At 40.8% G+C, this 9347-nt stretch overlaps 1 protein-coding gene across 4 annotated transcripts in view; it reads right to left on the reverse strand.

Annotated features, from left to right (window-relative positions):
* Positions 1-9322, reverse strand: part of stk11 (serine/threonine kinase 11) — a 98194-nt gene extending 88872 nt beyond the window's left edge. For all 4 annotated transcript variants that reach the window (XM_069928190.1, XM_069928186.1, XM_069928189.1 and 1 more), the window contains exon 1: positions 8767-9322. In XM_069928190.1, coding sequence (XP_069784291.1) covers positions 8767-9122 — 356 coding nt within the window. In that variant the 5' untranslated portion in view covers positions 9123-9322. The remainder of the gene's footprint in view (positions 1-8766) is intronic.
* Between the last annotated feature and the right edge of the window lie 25 nt (positions 9323-9347).

Consider the following 9347-nt stretch of genomic DNA (forward strand, 5'->3'; position numbering starts at 1 on the left):
TTATATAACACTGAAGGATGTGAAAGCACAAATCATGAAATCAATGTGTAGAGAACTGGAAACATAAAAGGAGAATAGGAGCGAAGGGCAAAAAAAAAATGACCATGATCAAAAATTCTAAACAGTGCACAGTTAATTAAAATTGAAACTCAGGGTTCTTGCAATTAAAAAGGAGATGCATGTAAAATTCTAACAGCTGTACAGTAAGTGGAAGAAATAAGATGCAGTGCTGTTTTGAGGAAATTGGTTGGAAATCAGGATCAAACAGAGTAGGACATTCAGCCCTGAAGGCTGCTTCAGCATTCAATGAAATCATGGCTGATGTCCAATCCAACTGACAAATCCATCTGGGAGCTGAGTCAGGAAGATGGTTCAAATCAAATGCCAAGGTCAAGGAGCTACAAGGGATGTTCATGTTTACGTAAACTTGTGGCTACAGTTGAACAGTGGTTGTAGGATCAAAAGGTAAAGGTATGTATTTTCAAATGAAAGCTAACTGCCAAGTATGAAATAATAATGACTAAATAAAGAGTGATGGTTACAATCTTAAAGCACACCATAGCTTGCTACCCATATGCGTAACCCGACTGAGAAGTTGGGCATTTTTCTGTTTAGAAATGTACTTCATTTTTAATTATAATTTTTACATACAAAAATTTTGGAAAAAAAACACTAGGGTAAACAAAATTAAGTAAATACGGCAAGAAATAACAAAGGACCTGATTATTTCCTGATAAGATTAGTTCTATTGCAATGTGGTTTATGATTTATTTACAGGTACTTGTAGATAGTAGTGGAATTAGGAAACAAGACATGTTGTCAGAGTTGTGAAACAAAACCAGTTCATTGAGTTCAAATACACAGCACAATACATTGCAATGAGGGTCAAAGAAAATGAGCTTTACATTAGCTTTAATACTGTTCACAGCTGCCAGAGATTAACAAGTCTATTTTTAAAGCTTATGGCAGCAACTATTACATTTAAGTAATGAAAACTGAAATAATCATTTACAATCTGTAATTATGTAATAAGTTATAGTGGAAAATGATCAGCATCTCTCAAGACAGATATGGTTTCATTCAAATCAAGTCATTAAGTGTCAGAATAATTGGTCAGAATTTACCAATTATTACAACAAATAAAACACAAGAATCACTGGAGCCTAAACTTTTCTGGATAGAGGCACAATCCAAACTTATTTACATTATAATTAGGTTTTTTGTTAAAAAGATGTCCAAATTAATTTCCTTCAAAAAAAAGTTCAAAGCAAAGGTACCCAAGTTCAATAAAACAATCATGCAACTGGAATATCTTGACAAAAAATGTAAATTTTATGTAACACCTGTTCAAAACATTTCAAAGCACTTAAGAACCATTTAAGTACATTTGTAAGACAGAAAATACTGAGGTTGATAGGCATAGAGCAAGCTGTACAAATAAGGCATAGTCAATCATACAATAATAACCTGAGGTAATTTTCTGGATATTGATTGAGAGACAGCCATTAGCTAAAATGTGAAATCTTCTGCATCCAAGAGAGCAATGTCTTGCTTTATGGCTAGAGTTCAACTGGAGCTCAGTACCTCTATTCCAATGCAAAAACTCGAACTGAGCACAAGCCAACACTGTGAATCAAGGCATGCACATGAAGCCTGAAATGTCAACGAGACAGTCATCCTAAGGGAGCTATGCAAGTGCAAAGTAAATCAATAGTTTAGAGAACTTCAACAAAACCTTGAGCTGCACAGAAAATGGGCTATGCAGCAACTGACTCACCTCCTGATTCTCAAAAGCTCTCCATCACCCAAAGCAAATGGCAGGACCATGAAGGGATTCCCACCACTTTTTCCAGCATGAGAGCAACTCTAATATTCATTAAGAGAAACTGTGAATCCAACACCAATCCCCAAGTAACACCACTATACACTTTTTCAAATCCAAAAAAACCTACAAATCAGTTTTTAATTATTTTGCCAATTTTCTATCAAGTCTTATTTACTCCTTGCCCTTCCATCTTGATAACAGCCTATTTGTCACATTTTTTTTATGTCTTTTGGATATCCATTTATACCATATCAATCTCATTCACCCTCTAAACTACTTCATTTTACTTCAATCTAAGAGAGCTTTCTCCAATCAATCTACATTTTCCCCCAAGTGACTGATAATTTTGTCCCGAATTATGGTTTCCAAAACATCCCAATGCAGGATTTAAAACAAGTTGAGAAAGAGACAGAATCTCCTTCACCTTGGCTTACGGTGCACTGCATGAGAAACAGATACCAGCTTTGTCAGGAAACAGATAAAATTATATTCTGATGTGCAATGTGTCAATGTTAGAATCCACGCATAAAAGCTCTGAAAATGCACATTAATGTAGTTCCAAACTGCCGAGAGCCAACTTGTGTGGCTTTCTGCCGTGCTGGAAGTTATCAAAGTTTCCTACTTCAAGTATCAAATAACGAGTATGGGTTTGAGACCAATGTTGTGCTTCTCCAACAATCCATAGGGCACGCTGTCAGCAGAGGACGTTACCTGTAACAAGGATCACTGTAGCAAATGATAAGGAGATAAATGACTGAACACATCAGGAATCCTCAAGAATAATTCCAATGTCAGATTAACAATGGTTGAAGTAAAGGAGGAACCTTTCACGAGTGTTGAACCAGGCCCTCTCAGCCTACAGAAAAGCCTGATAATACATCAAAAACTATCCCATATATTTTTCACTAGAATTTACAGTGTGGTAAATTAAACAAGAGAAATGCTAATCCTTTCCATTAAGCCCTCCACATACAAATTGTGATTTTATAGAAACCTCTGGTTTAGCTGACCCACCCCAACTGGTGCACAATTTTCATGCCCAGTTCACCCCAAACTAAATCTTTTGACCAGGCACTTTTCAGAAGTTCCCGAAGAAGCAACAGAAGTACACATTTCACACCAATGCTATCCTACTAATTCCCTCAAACTCCTGTCAAACTTATCTATTTGTAGATTAAAAACTCTTTAAAGCCGCCACAAATCTAGAAAAACTGTACATGTTCTAGAAAATGACTGACACAATGAGAACAGTATTATAGAGAGACAGATCTTGTGGGCCTAGTCCTCTATTCATAATATCTACTTTCAGACCACCATGTTGACACTTTACTGTGCGGACTGTGAGGATCCATCTCCTGAGCTCTCCAAAATATATTCTTACCAATAACTGGGCGCCAACTGACAGTGAGGAGGATATATTCACAAAAAGTTCTTGTGTTTAAGAGCCAACAAAGTTGGAGGAAGGGCTTTGCCTACAGTAAAAGCTGAGGGTTCATTTTGTATAAAATAGCTTATAAAATGTCTTATTGCATCTTCAATGCCCAGTCAACAAGACAACTCAGCAGAGGCAAAAAAACATTCAGGAGTACTGAAAAAGGACAAAGAATTTAGGTCTTCCATTCAGAGCATTGAAGTTCTATTATGGCTATTATACACTTTTAATTAAATTAAAAGTACCATTAAACACACATTGGAACATGAAAGACTGCAGATGCAGAATCTAGATAAAAAACATAAATGGACAAGCACCTATGGGGAAAGGAACTAACAATGTTTTGGGTCAAGTTGCTACATCAGAACTTAGAGTGGAAAGAAAAGGCAGTCAGTATAAAGGAGGGTGAAGAAGTGAGACACCAGGTGATAGGCAAATCAAGGAGGGTTTAAAAGACAACAGACAGATGGGGCCAGGTGGAGTTGGAAGACCAATAGGCAAGTGTAAGGTGGAAGCTCTCTTGATCCCTGGTCGTGAGGGAGGAGATGCAAGATTCCTAACCTCTCATGGTTGCAGGGGAAAGTACCAAGGGTGGGTATTGTCAAAAGAGCAGACCAGAGTGTCCCAGAGGGAGTGATCCCTGCAGAAGGCAGGAAGTATGGGGAGAAGATGTGGCTAGTGCAAAGAGATCCTGCAAGGTGCAAAAATAATGCTTACTTCTACACCTGCTCCCTCACCCTATTAATCACAACAGCTCTTCCTAATGAAGCGACGATCCCCCCAACCTCATCCACTACATTTAGTGATCCTGATGTCGCCCTCTTATAACAGAGTGACCAGGTGCAGAGAAGACAGCCTATTTGTAAAGCACCTGCCCTCTACCTGTATTGGCAAAACCAAGATCTCAGTTGTACGTCATGTCAACAAAAATAAGTCGCACTACAGAGAAGAGGTGGAAAGTCTTGTGATAAGGTGTGAGTGTAACAACCCGAGTCTCAACATGGACAAGACGAAGGAGATGATCTTGGACTTCAGTAGGACCAGGAACGACCATCCTCCACTACATATCAATAACTCTTTAGCGAAGAGAGTGGAGAGTACAAGTTGCTTGGAACCCACTTACCTCATCACCTACTGTGGACACATCTCCTCACTTGTCAGAAAGGCACAACAGCATCTGCACTTGCGCACTTCCTGAGAAGACCAAAGCAGGCAAGGCTACTGGCCACTATTACGTCAACCTTCTATAGGAGTTTATTGAGAGCATCCTGGCCAGCTGCTTCACAATATAGTACGGTTGCTGCAGAGAAATGGATCGGAAGTCAATCCATAGGACCACAAGAGTTGACATGATCTACCATGGTCATTGTCTATAGAGGGAGTACAAAATCATTGAGGAAACCTTGCTGTGTGTGGGGTGGAAGTTTCAGCTGCTCCCATCAGGAGAGGTACAGGAATACCAGAGCCAGCACCACCAGGCTAAGGAACAGCTTTTGTCCCGTGACAAAACAATATTTATTTATACGTAGATATGAATACAGTACTTGTCCAACATCTAATTTGTTTGTCTAAGTGTGTTATGTCTGACTGTGTGCCTGTGTGTGTTGCACCAAGGACAGGAAAACACACTGTTTCATTGGATTGTACTTGTGCAATCAGATGGCTATAAATTTGGCTGATGCCAACTCCCCTCCCCATTTGCCAGGGTGAAGTCCAATGCAAACTCGAGGAACAACACCTCATATTCCACTTGGATGGTCTATAGCCTAATTAACCAATCTGAATGTTTTTGGGACATGGGAGAAAAACTATCCCCTTGGAAGAAACTAGAGGCCATAAGGCATGTTTGCAAACTCCATGCCCGAGACCAGGATCGAACCTGGGTCACTAAAAATGTGAGGAAGCAGTCCCACTAGGCGTGCCATTGAGCTGCCCAAAAGTTGTTTGTTCTTGTATTTTCTGAGCCTATCTTCGTGCTTTGTAGTTACAAAGGTGCAAGCATTCCATTTTCCAAAGTTTCACGTAATCCTTTCCTCCTGTGTTCTCCTCACTCTCTTTCCAGTCCAATATCCAGCCCTTCCATTTTTGTCCCTTTCCCAATATTCCTCCATCCCTTTATCAACCATTTTCATGCCTGCTAGGTCTATCCATCTACGACTCAAACATTTCATCCACTGGTCCTCCTGTGCATCTGCCTTTCCCCTTTCCACAGAAGGTTCACATTATCACCTTCCTTAACACCAAATTCTAGCAATGAAAGCCTTGGTGTCCCCACTTGTCACACTCCAGAGGCTGTCTCCATTCTCACCCCACCTGGATTGATTGCCAGTCTTTTCTCCACCTTCACCCAAAACCAATCTGTTCATTTCCCAACTCCAATCCTTCCTCACCTTGATCCATCTGCCTGTCATCCCTCATAATCGCCCCCAATCCACCTATAGCCTACTCCACCTATACCCTACCAGCCATTTCTCACCCCAACCTCTCTCCTTTTTTCCTGTCCACTTTCAGTCCCGAATGCAAGATTTCCACCTGAAACTACAACAAATTCACTTCTCTCCCCAAAGATGCTGCTCGAGCCACTGAGCTTCTCCAACATTTTGCTTTTTTGTGTTAAGCACATGTGGGATTGGATACAGAAACCAAGCTTAATCTCAAGACATTTACACCAGAAGAAGTTAGCTGGAGAGACAAGACCAAAAAATGTTGAGAATTGCATAGAGACAAATGTACCTGAAAACTGAACATCTGGACTGATTTGTGAGATAAGCAATATAGACAAAAGAAGGTAGAATATGAACCTTTGTAACTACAAAGCACAAAGATAAGCTCAGAAAATACAAGAACAAACAATTTTTGGACAGCACAGTGGCACGCCTAGTGGTGCTGCTTCCTCAATTTTAAGTGACCCCGGTTCGATCCTGGTCTCAGGCATGGAGTTTGCAAACATTCTCTGCTGCCTCCAGTTTCCTCCAAGGACTCCATTTTTCTCCCACATCCCAAAAGTATGCAGATTGGTTGGTTAATTGGTCATTTTAAATTGTCTCCAGTCGGTGGGTGATGGAATCTGGGAGAGTTGATGGAGCCACTTTAGAATTAACATTAATAGGTGGTTGATCCACACCATCCAGGACATGCTCTGATCAGTAACCACTTGCTACCTTTCCACCATCAAACTCCTAAACAACAAACTCAGGGACTCATTTAAGGACTTTAACTTAGCATATTGCTTATGACTGAATACTTATTTTCTGATTTGCATTCACATTTCTTTCTTTCCTATTCATAACTTTTCTTGAGCACAGTTTTTTTTTAAAAATTGCATTACGGATAAGTAAAAATTCTGCCTAGCCTGCGGAAAAAAAGAATCTCAGGGTTCGGTGATGTCATGTATGTATTCTGACAATAAATTAAAACTGGGAGGACCTAAAGGCCTGTATCCAGCAGTACATCGACAATTGCATGAACTTGGATTAAATTACTTTATATAGTGAATGCATCAAAGAATGGGTGGAAGTGAGTTAAGGCAACTTCAAGTGCACTTGGAATATTTCAAACCAAATGTGGCAATTCGTAAAAGGAGCCAGATTATATTTAAGAAAAAAGGCAGTAGTCATTCAGATCTGGAGGAATGTAGGGTTTTTCCAAAGGATTGCACAGCTGCAGATCATTATGGGAGAGTTGAAGCCATGGTCAAATTTAAATGGGGTGAAAATTAAGCTCAAAGTATTCCCAGTTCCAGGACTAATATAAACCAACAAGCTGAAACATAATCATTGAACAGGTTTCCTGAAATCAGTGGTAATGCAAGAGTTTTACAGAGAGGGGTGAAGCAAATGGATGCTCTAACATTGGAATACTCACATCAGGAGGTAAGCAACTGGTTGAGAATCTCAGCAGATGATGGTATGAGGCAAAGGAAGACTAAATGTCTTGGATTAATATTTTTTTAAAACCTGTGATGTTACCAAATTCTCAAGTACGCATTAACTCAACAAATCACAGAATGAAATGTTGATTTTTATCATGAAGCACTTTTCACTTCAATTCTATGCTACAAAGTAGAAAGTATCCCCTACAAATAAAGCAACCAACAATTAAGTTTTAGCTTGCCAAGAATTAAAAATTTGAACCGAAATGTGCTGAATCATTACAAATAGTCACCTTAGGAGAGGGGAAAAGAATTTCAATGAACTAACTGCACATTATGGCACACAAAAAAAACTTTGCTGCAAAATGTTAAATACAGTAATAGGAAACACGTAATGTATGTAGAATGGTCAACCACAATAATGAAATCATTTGTTGGATACAAAACAGCATGAATTACCAACACTTAAAATTTAAAAACACTCAAAAACCCCTCTCCTGCCACAAACCATCATAACTTTGAAAGTCAAAAGAACTCCAGAGAGTTCCCCATCAACCTGGCAAAAAGCAACTGGAAGATTCACTATTATTACAATTACCTTTCAAAATCTTTGAATAATGCCAAAGTATGAATATTAAAGCAGGGATTTGGACAGAGTTCTTTTGTTTTTGATGGGGGAAACTGACATTTTAGCAAGAAAATAAAATTTACAAATCTTTATAAAAAAAGTATAATTTTCCACAAGGAGTGTTTACATATTTCACTCAGAAATATTCATCATTAAAAATTCTTTAAAAAACTTAGTCACTTTTTAATTGCAAAAATAAAGAAAACAGCAGGAAATAGCAACTATTGGTTGTTACGATCTATTTACTTTTAGAGATAACAGCTGTGAACTATTGATTAGAGTATCTCGAAAATAATGGTTTGAAATGACTACTTCCTCTTTAATTTCACTAAAAGTGGACACTTCAATGGAGATAACGGAATGGTGCAAAACGAATCTGATGAACACATCCAACAATTCCCAAAAGGGTTGTGAATGTATAAAACTCCAGCACCGAAACATTATCGTGTTAGCTTTCTACAGAATAGACACGTCCACATCTTTTGCACTTTGTTCCAGTTCTCAGAATAGTCCAGCAATAACTGATGTGGGGGCTGCAGTAAAGAGGGACCAAAGCTTCTTCACCTCTTGATGACCCTGATGAAGGGGCTCGAGAAAAGCTTGAATGTCACACGGTCTTCAGGAACCGAGTTATTGGAGTGGAGAAGAACGAGGGGAGAACTGATAGACAGAATCAATGTAGGTTGGCTTTTTTCCATTGATACAAATGAGAAGACAGGGGTTAAGGGCGAAAGAGGAAGGTTTAGGGGGAAAAATGAGGGGGAGCTTCACACAGTGGGGGGGGGGGGGGTGGAACAAGCTGCCAGTTGAAGTGGTGAATGCGGGCTCAATTTCAGGATTTGGACAGGTGGGAGGAACATGGTCTGGGTGCAGGTTAGTGGGACGAGGCATAGTCTAGAAGGGCCAAAGGGCCTGAGCTGTGATGTTCTCTGGTCCTATGGGTGGGGGAGGGGGTGGGGGCTCTGACGGGCTGCCCTTGGGCCTCCTGCTGGACCGGATTTCCCACTTACTTTTTCACATTGGCTTCCCCGTTCGGGATCCTCCGCAGCTTCTTCTTCTTGAGGATTTTCACGGCCCTCCTGCAGAGCGTCTCGGAGTCCAGCATCTCCTTGACTTTGCCGTAGGACCCCTCGCCCAGCAGGTCACCCATCAGGTACTTGCCGATGATCTTGGCCCTCTTCTTCCTCGGCTGGTAGATCACGTCCGTGGAGTCTATCCTGTGGATGAAAGTGTCCACTCCCATCAGGTCGTTCTCACTGATGTAGTCATTCACCTCGTCCATCTCGAGGTAGTCTCTGAACGCCGCCAGGATCGGGTCGGGCTCCTCTGGCTGCGGCTGCTGCCGTTGATCCGCTCCATGCAGCATCGCCACTCCTCCTCCTGCAGGAGTTCAGTTGTTAGGCAGCCGCCATTTTGTTTACCTGCCTCAGAACAACTCCGGAGTTGCCGTTGTGCGTCATCCATGAAACCCGCCTTCCGTCGCACAATCCCCCTTCTTATTGGCCTCTCCGCCTGTCGATCCCCACTGTCGCCAGGCGACCGACCTTCGGGTCCCGCCCCCTCCCGCAGTCCATTGCTGCAGCTTCATGTC

The sequence above is a fragment of the Narcine bancroftii genome, chromosome 3, assembly GCF_036971445.1.
Source record: "Narcine bancroftii isolate sNarBan1 chromosome 3, sNarBan1.hap1, whole genome shotgun sequence".
Taxonomy (NCBI): domain Eukaryota; kingdom Metazoa; phylum Chordata; class Chondrichthyes; order Torpediniformes; family Narcinidae; genus Narcine; species Narcine bancroftii.